The sequence below is a fragment of the Chamaea fasciata genome, unplaced genomic scaffold, assembly GCF_029207755.1.
Source record: "Chamaea fasciata isolate MVZ Bird 193981 ecotype frontalis unplaced genomic scaffold, bChaFas1.0.hap1 SCAF_5, whole genome shotgun sequence".
In the NCBI taxonomy this organism is placed as follows: Eukaryota; Metazoa; Chordata; class Aves; order Passeriformes; family Sylviidae; genus Chamaea; species Chamaea fasciata.
This window is the reverse complement of record NW_027094090.1, coordinates 73,105,998-73,127,523: the sequence shown is the minus strand read 5'-3', so window position 1 is coordinate 73,127,523 and position 21,526 is coordinate 73,105,998. Positions and strand designations below refer to the sequence as shown.

The window sequence follows — 21,526 nt, the reverse complement described above, 5'->3', positions numbered from 1 at the left end:
ACAGAGGAAATCTGATCCAGTATGGTGATTTTCTTTATTCCAAAATTTGCCAATTATATCAATTCGTACATTGCTTTGATGTTATCAAACCTGTGAAACTCTTGCTAATGTTACTTTTCACATGCTAAAGTCGATTATGAGCTTATGTACCCTGCTGCTCAATGGTCTAAATGAACATATTCATGAAATCCACAATAAGAGCCGGTTATTTGATTGTACAGCAAATTAGGATGTTCCTATCCTTAGGCTCTGAGGCTGCCTTCTCTGAAAAGGAAAGATGTGCTAGTTCCATCAAATGCCTATCTATTAATCAATTGTATTCACACACAATCCCCTTTGAAGATAGGGATAAAGGGCAGTAGAAAGGCACCCTTCCCCAAATCCGCAGCAAATGATTTCTGGCACTATAAACATCACTTATTTTTCCAGAGGACACATCTGTTCTGAAGGTCTTCTGGCACCTATGTAATCCCCATTTATGGCTGCTGCCACAGAAATGGCACTCTTTAAAACTCATTGAAATCTTTTTTCTCTGCCTCCACAAGAAAGTTAAAGGCTAATTAAGAAAATGCAAACAGGAACTTCTTCTGAGCCTTCGATGGCGACTTGGCAGCTTGCACCACGAGGAACTGAAGAAGTGAACATGCACTTAGTCCCTCTGGCAAAGGAAAAGCAAACTAAAAAACATTATAATCTTTTTGGCATTAAAAAAAACCCCCTTTCTTCATTTCTGTCTTGTAACACATAACCCCCAAAATCAATAATGCAGAGGCACTGTTTAAAAAAAAAAAAAAAAGAAAAGAAAAAGAAAAAGAAAAAAGAATCACTACAAGATGCTCCAGTCAAAACATTTCTTAACTGGCTCCAGAGGGGCAGAATCATCCCTCGTCCTTTTCAGCTGGAGCAACTCCGACCAAGAGGTGAGGTTTCATCCATGGTAGTGAAGCAAAGCTGGGAAAAAAAGGAGTGGAAAAGGGATTTCAAGGTTGAAACGTCTGTACAGCAGACTCCTTTGAGACAGGCAGAAAGTAATCAGTCAGGAACTTTTGCATAGCTTGTATTTTTGACAGAGCAAAACTGATTTCAATACTGGACTGCAGATTTGCCCTGCAAATAATTGTTGTATATAACCCCACTGATAAGGAATTTATTTCTTTGATGATAGAATGTGGGATGATCCTGTATATTTGAGGACAAATCTGTACAACCTGACCCTGGGAGAAGCAGGACATTTTCCATGGTGTGTGATAAAGGTTTCCCATGAGTTAGCTTTTCATGGGTATTGATTTCTGTGATTTGGGGAAATCCATTTTACCTCCTTGATGATGATGTTGATGATGATGATGATGATTCCTCTCTCACCTTTCCTCCCTGAACTCTCTTCTGTTAATTCTTTTTGTCTGAAAATTTTTAGTAGTGATTGGGTAACACAACTGCATATGTAAGTCCATTGCTACTAGAAAATAGTTAAAACATCAAAATCTGGGCAAAAACCCCCAAGCAACTCCACACACTCCTTTATTTTTCTGCAGCTCAGATGATTTGGACGATACAAGATTTTGTTTTTCCACCTGGAAATAAATACAGTACTGGACTGCACAGTCTGAGTTTTTAAATGTGAAAATTATGACCATTAAATCTGTGATTTGAAAATGTGTCAGCAGAAAGCAGAAAATAATATGGATACATTCTGCAGGTTACTGCCTTAGGGTCAATTGAAACAAGCAAATCTGTGGGGCACAGCAGTGCAAGGAGCAAGCAATTGCAGGTGCAAATATGCCTGGGGCTTGTCTAACTTCCATTAAAATAAAAAGTTTGATAGCACTAATCGTTTCTGTCCCTTTGCATTTTAAACAGCCACTGGCATTGCCTCAGCATTTTAACTGTGTGCTGGCAGAATTGTGGGCTTGCTGGGAGAAGACATCAGGATAAAAGGGTGATAAAAGGTAGGAAAAAAGCAGAGGTGCAAACCTGAATTTCCAAGAGAAAGGCTCCAAATGATTATCCAGAGGTCAAAACTGGTACAATTCCAAGCCTCTGGGTTTGCACCAGTAACAAATACCTGCCTCCCAGCACATTCAATTCTTGTGAACGAAATGTTGAGATGTTGGTCTACCTCTATGGGCCAGAAGGCTCAAAAACACATCTGAGAAACCATGAAGTATTTAAATGGGCTCTGAGAGAGGAGCAAGGTTGGCTGCAGTGGTGGATTTTACCCTTCTCCCCAGCAGCCTGCCCCTCGTTTCTGTCTTATGTGACCACAGAGGGCAAATATCACAGTAGTGGACAGGTATGTGCCTGCATCTGGGAGCCCCATCCCCTCTGCAATGCTTTCTTGTCAGCACCTCCACTGGTGCCCTCAGGTGTGTCTGTGGTGTTCTGGTGGTAGAGGGCTAAGGGATAAAGGCATAGAAATTTCCTACAGACAGAAAAAAGTCTGCTAAAGAAGAGTCTTTGCTAAAGCAAAGTCTGCCATGGTTTGGTTTTTAAAGTCCTTATTTTAACTGACTTGCTTGTTCAAAGGATAAGATGCTCTAAGACTAGTAGAAGTCAAATTTCTCATTTTTATGTTGATTGTGCTTCATTTTCAAATGAGACTTCTTGCTGGGTTCCTTTGCTGCTTTTAGAAATAGATTATTGTGCTATTCACAGGCGTGTGGGGATTAGTGATACCAAATGGGCTGAAGTCTTATTGGAGAGCAAGATGTGTGAATTCACGCAGGAGGGAAGCCTCCAGAAAGACCATTTTCAGTGTCTTTAAGATGGATCAGGGGGCATGATAACTTATCAGAGTAAGTTTTCAGCTCTCAAATTCTACATTCAAATTTTGACTGAGGTGTTGAGGGGAAGCCAGTATGCCATGGCTTGAGCTGGCTTCCAAGTTGTTCAGAGACCTTCTGAGACACTCTGAATGCTTTGACTAGCTAAAAAGATTAGCCAGGGCTGTGGCAAACAATTGATATAAAATGACAAAGGGCTGCCTCCTGCTACCCATTATTCTTCACTGAGGTAAAATATTCTCTCTGCTGCTGCCACCAGCAGCACCTCTTTTGATTTTAGTGAGAATTAACCTGATTTTTATGGGCCTTGTGTGTGATCAGAGATGTGTCCAAATGTCTCTGTAATGGAAAGATTTTTGGTCTATCTGAGTTAGCTAATTAATTGTGAACAATAGAAAAGAGAGAGCAAATGTCAGAGTCCTAATTTGCCAGGCTGAGGCTTGGGTGAGAATGAGATGTGAATATGGTAGGAAAAAATTGAACTAGGAAAAAAAGGAAAAATTAAACAGACTTAATTTTTTTTCAGGGAGATAGCAGAAGTTGCTTTTCTGGGTGATATGGTGGGTAATACTTTTCTACCAGAACTAAATCTTCTCTTTGGACAAGGTAAAGCCAGGTGAAAGGACACATGAAAAAGATCTGCTCTACTGGTTACTCATGTCCTTCAACAGAACCAAAACCTGTGTGCTCCCAGAGGCCTTTGCCCATAGTATGTTGGACACAAAGGACACACTAAAGATGTGGCATGGGCTGGATTTGGTTTAGTTTTCTTTTTGCTAGGGGCTACAAGGAACCACAGCCATAGCAGGGCTAAAGGTATCATCTTTTTAAATTACAGCTGCAACATTTTCTTCGTTGTGACTTTAAGCTGAAATATTTTCTCTCTTTCAGGTCTTTCAGATCACACCTCATCCACTTCTGTTTTGTGTAATCAATCAATTAATAATGGCCTGAGAAGTAGGCAGGCATAATTGACATATGCTTTGCTGAAGAATAAACCTGAATGTAAAAATAAATTGTAGATATTGTAATTGTTTTCCTTGCCTCATTCTTTCCCACTGTATTAGTCCTCATAGTAACCCAGGGAAGAATATTCTAGATCAGACCAAAGTTCTTGTCTAGCCAAGTGTCTTTCTCTGACAGGGGCTATTAAAAGGTGGTTTGGAACTGTGATAAGAAAAAGTTAAGGCAGAGCAATCTTTTTCCAGGACTTTCCCATCAATTAGAGATTTTAGACAATTCCTAAGCTACAATTTGTATATTTTGCCCTCCTCTTGCTTTGGTATTTCATATGCTCAGCTGGCACTATTGAAAAATCCCACAATTACTACCCTCACATATCCTGTGAGGTAGAAAAGTGCTGTATTATCTCCACACTATGGATTTTGAACTGAGGAGCTGAAAGACTTGAAATGCCACCATCTAAAAATAGATTAGAGCTGTTACAGTTCATTAGCACAATAAAAACTTTGGACCAAATTGATATCCAGCTTGCCCTTAAAAATTCAACTTCTCTATAAACTCCCTATTACAATACTACATGAGGAGGCAAGGGTGACTGCAGCCCTGAAATTTTATGGCACTTCTGTGTCGCTTCACTTTCTCAGTAAATGCCAGCAACACTATGATCCTGTGTGTTATGGTTTTAGTTACACAGAGTTGCTTCCAGATGACTTTCAAGGCTCCAAGATCAGGATCTTCCAGATTTTTCATACAAGACATGGCAAAAGTAATTCCCGCATTTTAAGAGGACTTTGGGGGGAAGTGAGAGATAAAACCTGTTGCAATGCTACCAAAATAAACTGAGATGGGAGGCCAAAGAAGAAATTTTCCTTTCTGCTACAGTCTTAGTGGTGGTATTTTGTCACTTATATGGTGGTTGAGAAATGTTGGAACAGATGTGAGTCTGTCTTTCTAAATTGAAGGCATTTTGTAGACATTTATCAGCTTTTTCTTTATTTTTTATTAATATGCACTCATTGTCACAAAGCTACTGTACTTCAGAAGGGCATTGTGTACAAGGAGTACTGAAATGCTCTGCTTAGACTTGAACAAAAACAATAAATTCTTTTATAGATGCTGGTACATTATTTTTGTTCTCAGTTCATGTGTTTGGTTAGCAGTAGGACATCTGATTTGGATACCTGGATCTTATGCTGCAGTTGTGAGTAGCTAATAAAGCTGTGCCTTATGTACCTAAAAGAGTTAGGAGACCTGTATTGGTTTGTCCTTACTCTGTTCATCCAAAAAACTGGTTCCAATAATGGCAGCATATTGACTGGATGCCATTGACAATAGTTTTATGTCCTTGATATAAAAAAGGCTTAAACAAATGTTATATATTTTGAATAAGAAATAAAGATGCTTAGAAATACTTACAGACAACATAGGAAAACACCTAAGTTTCCTGGAAGCAGAAAAATGTTAAAAATCCGGTCTTTATTTCCAGATCTGTGTATTCAGATGAAAAAAATACATATGAACTACTTTTGTCTTTGGTCTCACAGTTAGGGCTTTTTATACCCATTATTTTATGTGTGTGTCTCCTCATAAACCCTCCACTCTTGGGAAGAACATAAAGAAAAATTATTTAATTTTATATTTCTGTAGACTGTGGGTAGAAAGACTGCTTTTCCATGTTGGAGTTTAGAGATTTTTGTGAAAGGAAGCACAGTTTTGTGTATGACAAACAAGCACAACCTGGATCCCAGCTGGATACAAAGACAAATCCATAGGCTGTACTAATGTTGCTGCTTCTTTCTCTTTTCCCTGCCAACTCATTTGCTTATGTATTTTATTTAAAATGAAAGTCGAGGTTTATGGCAAGATTTACATCCTGATATCCTCATCTTGGCATCTATGGAAAGATAGTGCTGGGACAGGGAAACAAATTTGTCATCTCGTTATCTTCTAATTTGGATTAAAACCACCTCTAACTGGTTGGCCTTCCAGTGTGGCTCTTGCTTATTATTTCTCAGTGGCACAGCCTATCCCTTTGCTAAATGTAAATTGTTCTTGGCTAGTGGTTCAAAGTGATTTGACAACATAGTTTGATTTTGCTCTAACATAATCTAGACATCGTTTCCCTGTTGTGGGACAAAGGGATTGTGAAGAAACTATTATACAGAATTTCCTAGCAATTTTCTCCTCTCTTAAAATACCTATCCTATTTCGTTTAACTATAGCAATCTTCCCCAGGTTCAAATGCTCTACTTAGATGTGTTTAGGGTTTACATGAACTGTATGGATTTCATGCATTAGATGAGACCTTGCTTAGAATACTAATGTTATGTGCTTTACAATAATGCAGTACATCCCAATTTGGTTTTGATCGCAATAAACTGGAGTCAAACGTGCAAACCTTTGCTAATTTAAGTTGATTTTACCTTTATCGTTTTGCATATTGCATGATCTAGAGCCACACAAACAAAAGCTTGTTTGGACTTACCATGCTTTCCTTTTCAGAAAACAGAACTCTTTTTAATTAAAAACACTTTAAAAAAATCAGTATGTGTAATTGCTAACACCTGCTATGTGTTACTAACAGATGTTTCTTACTTACCTAAGGGAACTGTTATAATTACACTATATGCTTATTGGAATGGCATTTGACCAAGATAGTTTAGGAACTTTAGGTGGTGACTTTCTGTTCTTTCATACATCTTTCCTTTAAAAAAACCAGCCAAACAACCAGGCCTCCTCACTCACCTCCCCAGCTGATATTCACCAAACACAGTCCAGCAAAATGGAACCCTGGATGTTCAGCCTCTCCTTGGTCCCTGAGCATCCAAGAGGAGTTTGGATTTGTTGCTCCAAGCATTGCCCTGGAGCCTGTCTTTGCAACGCCTGGGATGGGTTGCTAACAAGCCACGCTAACAGTGGGGTTTGAGGAAGGCAGACTTATTGATTGACCTTGAGCAGCCCACCTAATCTCTCTGTTTCTGTGTTCTTTGCTGTGAAATGCTGGCACTGTGGCCTCTTGCACAATAATGATTTTGGTTGGAAAAGGCCTCTAAGATGATTGAGTCAAACCCTTAACTCAGCACTGCCCAGCTCACCACTGAACCATGTCCTAAAAGCCACATCCACCAGTACCTCCAGGGATGGTGGACAACTTCTTCCAGTGTTTGACAGCCTCTTTTTTCAGTGAAAAAATGTTTCCAATCTAAACCTGCCCTGGCCCAACTTGAGGCCACTTCCTCTCGCCCTGTTGCTGGTCACTTGGGAGAAGAGACCGACACCCACAGGGGAGGGAGGCCCAAATCATGTGTGTTTGCCCAGGGCTTTGAGATTTTGGGATTGGATTAGAGGTCAGTAGGAGTAGCTGTGGGTGCTGTCCTGCCACCAGGGCCGTGCAGTGCAGGCAGGCTGCCCCTAGGGCTGCTGCAGAGCTCTGCATTCCTGCACCTTCTGCCTCGGCTGCAGAACAAGGCGCTCCGTGTTCCCCTTCTGCATCTTCATTTATGAAACTAATCACACAATTACCTGCAGGCATGTGTTAAATATGACACTGGTCTCTGCAAAATAATGGGCCAATTGCAAACAATGAATAAAGAGAGGCAGCTCCATTTATAACTGCTGTTTCAACAGAGCTGTGTTGTAATCAAAGTGATCTGAGGGTGACTCATTAATTAATTGATGTTCTTTTCTATTATGTGCTATTGAGTTAATGAGTAATTTGTGCTAGATAACTCTCTGACCACACTGATTACGTGAGATATTTTCTGGGGCTTTCATATCAATGACATGCTGAATAGGTGGAAGATGGTATTTGCTTATGTATACTCATTATTAGCAGGTTCAGGATGAATATAAATCAGCAGAAGGGCATTTTAAAAGGTATTAGATACATGCAGCTCTTACTTTAATGCTTTAAACAGATAGTCTTCAGCTTTTAATGCCTTAAATAGTATTAAAATCACTTCCTTTATAATACTTTTATCACCCACAATTGGCAGCTTTTAGAAAGGTGCCTACACAAAGGATTTTTACTGGAAGCATGTTTGTGCTAATGGCCTATTACCTTGCACATATTGTATTTTGGTTTCCTTTTGCAAGGTACTGAGCAGTAAACAGGTTTGGTCTGCATCATTGGCCTGAAGTAGGAGGAATGTGTTAAGTGAATATGTATTTGTCTTTTTTCTAATCGGAAGTGGTATTTAAAGGAATAGAAACACTGTTCTTATATACAGTACACACTTTGCTTTGTGTAGTTTGACTTGTTAAAGCTCTTGCTTTATTGAAACCACAACATCTCCAATGCCATAGGAGTTTTTTATTCATTGAACAACAAATGGCTAAATTGATAATTTAGTCTGACAACAGCAGCACAGTGGAAGCTTTCAGAAAAATCAGCTAAATGTATAAAATTATACCCAGCAATCACTACAGACCTTCATTTTTGACAAGATTTGTTCTAGGTACAGATGACTGTAAACTACCTACTGCTGAGAAAATTATAAGAAGCTGCTGCATATTACGTTGAAAAAAGCCTTTAAAGTACTTTAAAATCTATACAGTCAAAACCTTGCCACAGTCCCTGTTTGTTTCCTTTTCCCAGTCTCCCTTCTCACTGACCACTTCTCAATTTATCTTCTCCAAGTCATTTTATGTGTAGGCAATTAGGAACATTTGAGGGATTGCTGGATGATTTTCCTTTATTTACATTACGTGAGCAATAATTTGAACATTTTTTGGGAGGATAGGAAAACATGAAAGTGTGCTTAAAAAAAACCCCACCAAACAACCCAGAAGATAGAAAAACACAATCAGGAAATAGATCAACTTTTAGCTCTGGTCACTATTTCTGCCAAATCTAGGCTGTCTTGATCCATCACCAGTTGTGGCAGATAACAGACACAGCAGGTTACAATTGTCAGAGGAGCTCTTTACAGATGAAAATCAAGGTTTGATAATTTTTTAGTTTTTCCACATGGCTCAACACCAGCCATCCAAGTAGATTGTAGTAGATTTTTTTATTATTATTATTATTGTTATTATTTTTTTTTTCTGGCTAAGCTTCACGATGTGTACAGATAAAGATGGGAGACACAAGTGGAAGCATTCCTGCCTGGCAAATACACTGAGTAAGGGTCATTATCAGAGTGTTTTGCTGGATGCAGACAGCATGTTGACACACACAGTGATGGAGGAGGAGAGCCAAGGCAGATAACAAAAAGCAACCCAAAGGAATGGTCTAGGCCTCTGTCAAAATGATAACTAAAGTGGCCTGGCAGATAATCTCTCTCCACTATTGACTTATGATGATATACTTTATTGGAGTTGGAAATGTTTCCATTAAATATTTCAACTCTCAGTCATTATTTTAACAGCCAGGCAAGATGGAAGTTTGAAATACAGGAAAATGTGTAATTGATCTTTGACCTACATCAAATCTAAATTTATTCTGTATCCTCTACATACAAATTTTAGATATGTATGTGAATAAGATAGATGAGCATAAAGTGCTCTAAGCAATGCCATACCATTGTGCACTGCAAATATATCCATATTTCTTTATCCTTGCATCAATTAAGATTGATAGAATGGTGAGATTATTTTTTTTTCTCCATAGCAGGACCACCTTCCTCTTCCACACTTTGAGCCTATGCCACAAAATGCACATATGAGCAACATAGCATGTAGTAATGAGCCACTCTTTTCCCATTCCCCTCTCTTAATTTGCTCCATAAAGAGCTGAGCAGTGGCACTTTGTGGGAATGAGAGATTCCTTGAGCATTTAAAACACTATTAGTGTTTAGTTGCCATCACCCCCAGCCAAGCTTTCCTCAGGTTAAGCTGGTTTTGGTGCTTTCCTGCCTCAGATCTGTGGTTACCTCCTGGGAATTCTCTGCTCCTCCCAGGATGTTCTAATATTGCTCCTAACATGGCTCTTGGTTTTCTGAAGAGCCAAAAATGCTGTACAAAAGCACTGTATCCATTAGCCCCATTTGACAGACGGGGCCAACTGAGGAACAGAGAAGTTGAGTGACTTGCCCAAGCTTACAGGGAGTCAAAGACAGAGTCAAAGACCCTTGTTTTCCTATTCTCCAGGTTTGTTTCTGAGCCAGGGGATTTCTATCCGTTCTGCAGTCTACTACTGGAAAGCAGAAGAGAGATCTTTCTGATCTCTAACGGTCCTCTCCCAAGAGGGACTGGAGGAGAAAACTGAAATTGAACTCAAAATAAGGTAGTCTGATCCTTCCCTTTCTGTCCATCCTGACCTTCATGGAAAGGACAGCTTGTTTATTGCACTGAAGTAGGTCTGTGAGAGCCTAATAGTACCTCTTGCACCAACTGCTTCATTATCCCAAAGATAGTAAGGGACTGTGAAAGGGAATGGAAGAGACACTTGTGCTTAAGGTTAGGAAGGAAGATAGTCCACAAAAGAGGGCTAAATTTAATTTGAAAAACTATGTGGAGCTATTTCTTCTAATTAACAAGAGCAGCCTGAGGAGTTGTTGCATTTCTTCCTGGTCCTGTATGAGTCAGAGTCAAGTTTTGTGAGCCATGCTTATTTTCAAAAGGGTTCACAGCCAGAAAAAAACTCACAGTGTAACAACAGTCATTAAAACTAGATATCTATTTCTAAGTCAAGCCACTCTGCAGTGTATTCTTACCATACACTTAAGGAATTTCCCCACTGCATTACAAAATTTCTTTGACCATCCCCAGCAAAAAACATGCTGAAACTGCAACAGGACAGGAAGAGCAGGGAAGGACAGCAGTCAGCTTGAGCAGAGACAGGGATTCATACTTGAAATAAAAACAGGAGCTTAACTTCATGACAACATAGAGTATAGTGGGTTTCTTTTTTTTGTTTGTTTTCTTTTTTTTTTTTTTTCCTTCTTAATAATGTTTTGTTGTTTGTTTTTAATACAGGTTGTTTTCCCAGTGAGCTAGATTACAGTGGCAAACAGACAAGACATAAATATGCATTTAACAACTTCTTAAACATTCATCCAGCTTTCTTTTGCCAAACACCTGTAAGCTCTGTCAGGGGAGTGAGCACTTAGGGACGTCCTGCTGATGCAATAGCTTCATGGCTTTAAAAACAGAGGTCCACCTCTCTCAGAAAAAGGACTGATTGCCAACAGGAGCTGTCAGCAGCGATTCCACCTCTGTCAAAAGGATTTTAATTGCCAGTATTGATGGGACAAACCTGTAGGATGTTGGCATGGACAGCAAGGTACCTGTGCAGTCGAGTGTGGTAGCTCTCCCTTGCTATTGCAAAGTTTTGTCCCATCCACATCAGCATTTAAATTACCTTCAGCGTACGCTGAGGTGGGTAATTAGCAACCAGTCACTCTCCCAGTGTCAGCTCAGGGTCATTTCTTTAATGTAAATAGACCCTCAGAGGGGGCTGTTTACAGTGCCTTCTACTTTTACTTTTTTCCAGGGTTTGTTGAGGACACAGCCCCAGAAAACATTAGGGTTAAGCCCTGATGAAAAATAAAATTAAAAAAAACCCAAAAAAACAAACAAACAAAAAAAAACAAACCAAAAAAAACCAAAAAAAAAAGTAAGAAAAAAGAAAGAGAGAGAGGGAGATGAGGGAGGGAGAGACCCCTCAAATTTTAAGAATTTTAAAAAATGTATATAAACAGAAATCTTCTCCCTTTTCTCCCCCCCCAATTAATGATATCAGAAAAATAATATATATATTTATATATATAGATATATATATATAAAATAAGATACCCAGAGGCACTGGTTTGCATTAGGGCTTAATTTCCAGCTAAATTAAAAATCAAATCCAGGCATTTGGAATGCCTAAGGGGCACAAAAGCAGCACCCAAAATCATTAACTTTTGCACCTTTTATAATATATCTCAAACCAGTCAGATTTGCTTTTCAAAATTTTGTAGTAAAATAAAAGTGCTCTTTGAGGAAAATCCATGCAATTAAACAGCAGATGCTTAACCCCTGAAAAATAGAGGCTTATAAGAGAAGTGCTGATAGACCCTTAACCATAGCATCATTAGCAGCAGGTGCTGCTAGTTATTAGTTTTCTAAACAGTTTTAATGTAAACAGTATTCTTAAGCTCTAAGTGTAGCATAATGGTTGGGATTTGCTCTTTAATGCATTTTACTAGAAAGATACAGCTCATTTAAAATAGCTGGTAGTTACAGAAAGCATAAATATACAGTAAGTTTAGACACTGATTGTACTAAATGCAACAATACAAAGAAGCAAACAGGAACACAAATGGTAACACAATAAAACTGTATTACATTTGTGCTTCAAATATTACAATACATTATGTACAATAGTCCAAAATAAACATCTCATGCCAAATGACACAAAAAAGAAACAAAAAACCCCCAAACAAACTAAAAATCCCAAGAGCAAGCAAAAAGAATCCAGCTGTATATACAGTACCTTTTTGATTAACATTCAACTCTGAACTGGAGCAATTTTCACTACATACAGATGCAGTCCGCCTTTTATTTCACGCAACCATTCTGTCTCCCTATATCTATGCTATTCAGTAGGTTCCTGTGTCATTTCTTATGTACATGTTGAGCAAAAAAGATAAAAGAACGTAGTGCTTTTTATTCTTAATGATGTGGCATCCGATCAGCGAACCTGGGGTGCATAACCTTCTTTCATTAAACCCTCCTCATAGTCTGTCTGGCACAGAATCATGTTGTTCTTCAGGAAAAATTTGTCTCCCACACAAAATCTGAAATTAAAATAATAAAGAGAAAAGAAAAGAGAAAGAGAGTTTGAGGATGAATTATGTGATATGGTCTTAACAGGTGAGGGTTGTAGAGCAAGTGTTGGCTGGACAGCACCCACATGTGCACATGGGAAAGCCCAGCAGAGGAACTGTGCTGCTGCCACAATTAATCCTGTGCTTTCAACAAAATCTAGTGCATTCAGGAACTTTTGCATCCCCAGCCAAAGACCTCATTCAAAGCCCACCGTGGGCTGTGGGAGTCCTGGATCAGGTCACTGGCACACAGCTAAAACACAATAAATATCCCAGACTGCTGAGCTGAGAGAAAGTAAATGTCCTGCTTTCATGTAAACCACATGGAAGACAAAGTGATTGCATGCAATGGAAAGCTTGTCTGAGATACCTTGTATTTGTCTTGTGTCCTAGTAAAAATTTCTTGTTATGTTCTACTTAGATATTTCACTAGATTTCATTTAAGATGGTGATTCTGAGAATTTCTTCACACACAACTTCACATATACTGTGGTGCAAACCAGAGACACACAGGCATGCACAGAAACCTTTTTTTCTTTCTTTCCTGTAGGAGTTGGTTGTAAATTTAGTTACTCAGCTAACTACTCTCTCTCTTGTGGTATCAGTGTGCCTACCTTGTTATACTATTAGGTGCATCAGAATGATCTGATTGCTGCAAAACACCACTGAGAGATTTCATTTGCTTTTCTCTGATGAGTTGGACAATCACGTAACGTTAATGCTCCTGGCTGGCTGACTTCAAACTTCGAGTAAAGTAGGATTTCCCAGCTAAAAATATATGCTTGAATTTAAGAAGGTTCTTCCCTGACACACCTTTCAATCCTGCTGCCCCTTGACAAAGCCACTCTTCTGGAAGATGCTCAGGGAGAAGTGAAGGGGGCCAGTGTAGAAAAAAAAGTTTCCCTAGTGACTGCCTTGGCAGGGTTACATGGCTTTGTTTGTAATGAACTCTCCAGCTATGAAATATATTGGGAGGCACTGCTTGCCTTATTCCAATTAAAATGAAAGAAAGTAACCTAAATGAACCCCTTAACACTGATGCGAATAAATGAAACCAGCTTCTACCAGCTAATTATGGATCTCAGTACATGAAGTATTGTTTAATGTGTAACGGATTATAATGTCCTTTTTTTATTTAATTTCCAAATGGTGACATCTTGGACACAATCAGGGTCAGATATAAATGCTTGTGCTGTTTACGGTAGATTTAACAGCAGAGCAGCTATGGGAATAGCTGTATATGTATTTAATTGTAACAATTTAACCTTCAAATAATGGTGCTGCTGGAGTTGACCCAGTAAAACTCCATAAATGACACAGGTTGACCCACCTGACCCCTGATAGTGGTCTGTCTTTATCAGATAGTCAATTTCTAATGATGTTCAAACAGAAATCTTGGTGAATTGTTACAGATTAAATTGTGTATGGAAAGCAGTCCTTTAATGTTTTGTGAAGTTGGAGGTTTAAATGAGTAGCAGTTGGACTGATTTACATTTGTGAAGATTGGAATGCTAGACAAACAGTGAACCCATTTATTTTCCAACTGGGTAGCTTTGGAAATTTATCCTTATGCTAGCTAAATAGATAGAGGGAAAATAGTGCAATAAAAAAGTGGATTGAAAAGAATTAGCTCTGCTCTTAAAGGAAAATTGGTTTGTTTATTTGTGGACTTTTTCTTTTTTTCTGTGGGATTACTGCCTGCTGCTGATGATGATTGAAAAGAGAGATTATGGGAGGATCCTGAAATCTTTAAGTTATTTATAGTCAACACTCTATTACAGAATTTAGAGGTCCCTATTATTCTTCCCACCTGAATCCTGGTATCCTGGCTACTAACAACACAAAATGATTTTGAGTAGCTATGTTGAAATGTAGAATTCTTACATAAAAGTTGTTCTTTGGTGTTTTTTTTCTAGTTTCCTTCTTTTGTATTTTTGTCCATTGACAGCAATGCTGAGAAAAAAAAAATTCTTTTGTGCACTTTACAAGATTAGGTAAAGGAGTCTTAACTAGTGCCAACATGTAACATTTGTTTTTCCCAAATAAATCGCATTTAAAATCAACAAAAAACAAACAACCTCCCCCCAAACCAGTGTACCAGTGGGAAACAAAACCACCTCTGCACCCAGCAGAAAACATTAAGGCTGAACAGAGAATGTTATTCAGCTGTGTACTCCTTTTGTTCCAGGCTAAGACAGACCTTAGCAAACTAATGTTTTTAAAGCATTTAACAAATGAAAAAGACACTGGTGAAGTGCACTTCGCTTGCATGGCAGTACTTAACACGTGACTTCATGCAATCTTGTTTGCATCAAAACCCTGGCTGGAGGATTTCGTTTCTCAGCCCTCAGAGAAGTGACACACTTTGAATTAAACTGCACCGGCTACACGGGAGTGTCAGGATGCCTTTCCCAATAAAAAGTGTCAATGCCTTTTGCTTTAGCAATGTTGATATGTGGAGCCAGAAGTGCTCTACCTGTGTCTGCATGGCGTGTGACAGCTTTCTGCATGAGTGGCTTTAAACACACACAGTTCCACAGACCCCTCACGTTCCGCGTCCTAGGGAGAGGCTGCCAGTCTTGCCATGCTTGGCTGTGTGAGAACCTGCGGGCTGGGGGTCTGTCTGCATCCTCAGGATGGTCCCCCCTGTGCCTTGGGGGAAACCTGTTGCTTTTGATGCTAAGGGTTCAAGTTCTGCGGTTGTTTTCATAATTGTGCAAGATCAGTGACAAGCGCATTTGGCAAAGGCTGACGGTGAGGCTTGTGTGGGCCCCTGGGTGTTAAATGTGTGAATTGTGCACTCATTAGGTGACAAAGAGGTAAGCACCAGGTGAAAAACCTATAATGCTGGCATGCTGGCTCCCAGGTACAATGGGACAGGGCAAGTAAGCAGAGGAAGTACGATGAATTCTGGCCACTCACACTTTCAACCTTATTTGACTCTTAAAACCAGATTTAACCTCTCCTAAAGTGAAAGAGCTGTATCTGTAACTACTTCAGACTGTGTTTGCAAGGTTTAAACCTGGCTAGGCTTTCAGATGGGAGGGTAAATTGAAGCCTAGCCTCCCACTAAGGTTGGGGGTTTTTTTGGAATTGGCATACGATGTAAATCGGGGCACAATTTGGGCACGCATATTAAACGGAGTCGAGGAGCATATTAAGATGCCACTGTGCTAGGAGTATATAATTAGGCAAGATTATTACTCCTTTAGCAGGCAGATGGTAGTCTTCAGCCTGCCCTAAAACCCTCACCCATTTTTTTTTTTAATAGGCATGCAAGATGAACAGGAAAGAATATACAATACGCTGCATTAACATGCCAGATTGGACTGAACACCATAAATTGATAACAGTACTTTTGACACGACTGTGACATTAGTAGAATGACCATTATAATTAACCTACACCCTAGAACCCCTGTCATATTTTACAATGGCAAAAGGAAGGCCATTTATATTACAAAATGACCTCTGTTATCACCTTGTTTGGAAGGGAAGGTGTGCCTAGACTAATCACAAGAAGTATAAAACTTCCATTTTGAGAAGTAGCTCTTTCATTGTTCAGAACAGATATTTAAGGTGTCTGTCTGTCATCGTTTCTGATGCACAGGACGTGTGTCAAGGTACAGAAGATTACTTAAGAAAGCAAGAGAAATCTCGCTGTGAAGGAAGATGGCTTTATGTGTGCCTCCCCTGGTAATGCCAGATCTTTGTCACTGTGGAAAGAAAGAAAATCTGGAAGCATTTGGTTGATTTCCTGAGGATTAAGACAGTTCAGACTTACCCCACCTACACCCTTCCCCTCTGCTTTTTGCAATCAGTGATGTAACTTGGGCTCTGCTTTCCCCCTTTCCTCTCTTTTTAAATGTTGAGCTTCCAGTACAACTCACATCAACATTAATCTATATGCATTACTAAGAGAACAAACCCACTCTTTTACACCACAGTTGATCAGTCCACACCTGTGGTTAATTAATTCTGGGGTTCTGCCAAAATGCCCATTTCAAAGGCTGGAAAGTGGGAGCTGTGCCTGAGTTTGTACATTTCCACCAGTACCATGCAGAGTACGTAGATGCAGAATCCCAGTTCAACTTAAAATGGCAAACCTCGGTGTGCTTTTCATGTACTATTTTATGGCTATGGACAATGTGTTAATTTGTATTCTAAATTTTGAGGCATACACTGAAAACAAGCAGTACCCAGGCCTTCAGAATTTATAAAATAACCATTGATGCAAAAATCTGATATTGGTGTTTGAAATAAGGATGTCCCTGGCATTGCATTCCCTCTTCCCTGCTTGACAGAGAACAAAGACAGCATTGTGTGGGTATTTTACAGTTTATACTGGAGGGTAAGTGTTTACAGCTACATCAGGACAGTAATTTCAATGAGTGTGTAACCATTTTCAGCCCAGTTTCTATTAAAATAAAGGCAATTTCAGATAGAAGGGTAGAACAGGTGATTTAAACACCTCTCAGACAGCAGGTGGGGGCTTCAAGCCATACTCCGAGTTGACTTCCAACGGCAAGAGAGAAAATGTCACAGGATTAGGGAACGAGGTGCTAAAGACGCCGGCAGAGGGTGAGAGGAAGGACACACAGACTCTGGGAAGTGGGAAAGCCGAAGGCAGGCTGACATCATCGCTGCAGTCAAAAGTGTCAGGCAACCATACAGCTGAGCCCACTTCCAAGATTTTCCACTCCGTTTTGTTAGTCACACACATGCAACCTGACAAGGTGTGAAAGGCAGTGTCTGTTTACAGGTTTGTTTTTCCGGTGGTTTCCTTCCCCCCCGCCACCTTTAAATTTTCTGCGGAAATTGGGTGTGTTTGAGGTTACTGTCACAACGTGAGGTGAAGGGCTTCTGAGGAGAAGTTTAATATGTCTACAGAGAAGAAAGGGGAGCACTCACACCATGAAGATGACTGTCACTAACTCTGCAGGTATTTAGGCGATGGAAAAACTTCAAATTAGGAGTAAGCTGGACAGAGCCATGAGAGATAAGAGGATGCTAAAAGCTTTAGGCTAGGAGCAGAGCTTAATATTCACAAAATTGCTACAGCTTTAAGCATCAGTATCAAGAAAAACGTGGAGAAATATCTCAAAAACTATCTGGCTGGAGCAATTAGATCCTGGAGCTGAACAGCTTTATGAAAGGGAAAATAGGAGACAGTGACTATTTGACACCAGGGGACCAGGCTTAGTGGCTCAGGAGCTCTCTTTCAGGCCTGTGTGTTCAGTCTGTCTTCCTGGAGTACAGTGTGTGAGACAATGCCTTTTTCTCCTCACTCTGAAAAAGTCACATTCAGGAGGCCAATAAAGGGACAGGCATGTTAGGAGTTAGTTCAGAGCTGGAGTTCATGGCCCCAACAAAAGTCCCTTTTAAGTGAAGGAAGCCTAATTACCATCCACACCGAGACTTGCACTGGATGGTGAGTTGTAGACACTCAAAAATAATAAAGTAAACAGTGAAGTTGTCCACAAAAGCAGAAAAAAAATATATCACTGAATCTTCAGAAAAACCACTAGGCAAAAATGGGCAGGCATCTCTCTGGGCCAGGATCAACTGCTTAAAGGGTGGGAGTGTGAGGGTCATGCAAGAACAGGACCAAAGGATGGGCTGCCCAAAGGATCAGTGAGATGTGTGTTAATATAAATATTACCTAGCTTGAAAAGCAGAGGGGCTGGAAGGAGCAACAGGGCCCAGAACATCAGAAAAATATTCAGTGTTGGCAATGACAAAGTAGTGCAATCTGAAGAAACAGTTCTGTATTCTCATGAACATTGCATGCATTCTGTTAGGAAGAAACCCTAAATGGTAGATGATAACTGAAAATGAAATGTGGAATCAAACAGAGAGCACTGCATACTCTGCAAAACTACTGTAGAGAAGGACTCAATGGTTTTAAAATTTAATAGGGGAAGAAAAAGTGAAATTGGGGAATAAAGCTAAACAGGTCCTGCAATAGCTGGTGAGCCTTGACACACCCATTGGTGATTTTTGGGTATTGTTCATGTGATTGTGAATAAAAATTTTCTCTTTAATAAATAAATTACATATTGGTGGAATTACTGGCTGGAGTAAAAGGAAAAATCTAAACCCCCTCAATAACATTATTTTGTATACAAAGGGGCAGCAGAAACTTAAAAAAGTTAAGGTTTATAAACACATCCTTACTCTGAATCTGCTCTGTGGTTTGGATTAGCTTGAGCAGAGGAAGAAAAAAGGATCCTAAAGGACAACAGAAATTATTAATGAAATGGTGAGTGGCAAGATTTTTTTGTTTAAAAGACAACAGAGAAAGGTTTCATAGTAGATCTGAAAACCCCCACGCTGGTGTCGGGCCAGGTGTCTAACAATGTGGAGGTTTATTGCCATACAAGTAACAAAAACCAAAGGATTTGAAGCTATTAATGAGAGAATGTAGTCAGTGGGAGGCTTTGCCATAGGAACCACGGAAGAGCTATGTTGGAGCATCCATGAAATAGGATTTTTTTGAAAAACAACAAAATTAATTCTTCAGAGGGCCACTAATCCCAAATAGTGAGGAAGAAAAGTATCCTACAATCAATCTACATTATTAGGCTCCATGAGAGCTATTTCAATAGAATCAGGATTAGGGTCACTTTTGAGAATTTCTGAAATTCTTTGAAACTCCTGGAACCACTCCCTGTTTTCACTAGATGAACTAGACTGTATTTCAGGTAAATTCATTCTTTTGTTCTCAGTCTAAGACACCTGTAAGACTATTTCAGCAACTCTTTACCCAAAATACATGCAAAGTAAAAATCAAATAAAAGATTAGATTGAAGGCTCAGGAATAAAAAGGCTGAGAATTATTAAATAACCCAGTTAAGCTCCATTTCAGAAGCATCTAACAGCACTTTTCCGGGGGGATCAGTGGCCCCAGGGAACGCTACAATGTGTATTAGCTGCAAAGTGAAATTGTACATTAGTTCACAGTTGTAATGGTAAGAGAGGAATATTAAAAATATTCATAACAGCTGTGCTTTTTTGGGGGGGGTTAGGGGGGAGAAGGAAAAGAAAGTTCACTTCCTCAGATCCAACAGTGCTAACTATGATGAAAATCTTTTGCACTCCGGCTAACAAACATTGTCTGCTCTGCTTGACTGATGAAGATTAGCTGACTTCTTACATTAAAGAAGTTTGTCTTGTATGGGCTGAAGTGACAAGACAATAACTAAGTGCTAATTGTGCATAACCAACGCTAAAGATATGCAGCCCCATTATGGCATGTAATAAATGAAGCGAACAACAGAAATATATTAGGCGCTTTAATAATGATACCAGAACTGTGGTTTGGAAAAAAAACAGGATGTGAAGGGTTTAGGAAACCAAACCTAGGACACTCTGTGGGTGTCTCTCAAATGGGTACTGTGGGAACCTCTGCTTGCCTTGCTCAGTTCTGTGGCAAGACAAAATTGATATAGGACTTTAAATAGCATTAGAACCTATAATTACTTTGCATTATTACATAGTTTAAGCAGTGGTTATTACTTGCCTGGTATTTTAATTTCCCAAGCAACATGATGAAAAAGGTCAATTTGGCTTTTTTTAAAGAGCCTAATTGTAGTGTGCTACACTTATTAGCAGCTGTACGTTTTATGGTTCTTTAGGGATGTTTGATTTTTAAATGACTACAATGTTAAAAAATATTACACTGTAGGACAAGGTGAGTTAGGAAAGCTTATTTAGAGCTGTGTCATGTTGGACTACTATCTTCCTAATTTTTCACTGCTTCCCTAAAAAAGTACATCTCTTGCGTTTCTTCCCAACTGAAGAAATGAAAAAAAAAAAAATGAATGCTATAAAATGCTAAATAGGATCATGTAAAAACTGAATAATAATTGAAAATAATAGGGACATTAAGGAGTGGACACAATTGGCTCTCTCACTTCCTAGACCTCATAGAAGTCACTGGCAAAGCTGCTATGAGCTCTGGTGGAGTCAGAAATGGAGCTCTCGGTGAAATCTCTGACGGGATTTGGCCACCACTCGGAGTGTAGCTGGTATAAACTTGGCACTTTTCACCTCTGAGAAAATCAGTTGTTACAGTTTTACAAGTTTTGACATTCGTTCTCCAACTGTGCCATATGGGTGATGCTTCAGAAGAGGGTATCAGGTTTGGATCCTTGGGATTCTCATAACCAGGTTTGGATATGGAAATAAAAATAGGACCAATGCTGCTACAGAGGAAATGGTGGGAACAACATCTTTTAAATTTAAATGATTATAGTTCTGGCAACAGGAAGAAACAATGTGTACTTTAAAAGAAATACATGTGATATAAATGAAGAATTAAAGTGAAATTAATGCAATAATGACAAATGGTACTGCCATGCTCTTCTGCAGAAAAGGATCTCAAAGACCTTTATAAATATTAATTAATTAAACCTGACAGACAGCCTTTTGAAGGAGAGGAAGTAACATTATTCTTTTTTATTGATGCGGGATTTGAGGCAAAAATAGTTTTCTGGCCAAGGTCATGAAGGATGTTCTGTATCAGTCCCAGGAATAGCATCCAGGTCTCACTCTCGATCTTGGAGTTCTGTTACTGGAAAGTGTTTCCTTTTTGGAATGTATGCCCACACCAGTGCCCAGCTAGCACTTAGCTCATGGAACAGACCCAAGAAATTCTCTTACCTCTGATTACAAAGCTGACATGCAAAACAGTCCAGGTGATAAACATTGTCCTTTGCTCTCATCACCATCTCAAAAGCAGGTATGAGCTTACTGCAGGCAGCACAGTTTCCTGTAACGCCAAACAACCTGGAGATATAGAAAGAGATAGATTCTTGATTCACTTTCTTTTTTGTTGGTTTTACTTTTTAAATTTTATTATTTTTTCCCCCACAGTCTGGTCTTTGACTGACTTCCCAGCACGTCTCCTTTTGGAAAGGCTGGCCCTTCTTTGGTGGTTCAACTTTGCCTGATTTGCAACACAAAGATGCAGTCTTGCTGAAGAGAGCTTTATGACAGACTAATACCGCACCTATTGTGATGCTATATT

At 39.4% G+C, this 21,526-nt stretch overlaps 1 protein-coding gene across 5 annotated transcripts in view; it reads right to left on the bottom strand.

Annotated features, from left to right (window-relative positions):
• Window positions 1-8,035: 8,035 nt before the first annotated feature.
• The window catches only part of LMO3 (LIM domain only 3), a 61,208-nt gene continuing 47,717 nt past the window's right edge, over window positions 8,036-21,526 (bottom strand). For all 5 annotated transcript variants that reach the window (XM_066184441.1, XM_066184445.1, XM_066184442.1 and 2 more), the window contains 2 exons: window positions 21,160-21,285; window positions 8,036-12,466 (listed from right to left, as the gene is read on the bottom strand). In XM_066184441.1, the coding sequence (XP_066040538.1) occupies window positions 12,361-12,466; window positions 21,160-21,285 (232 nt within the window). In that variant the 3' untranslated portion in view covers window positions 8,036-12,360. The remainder of the gene's footprint in view (window positions 12,467-21,159; window positions 21,286-21,526) is intronic.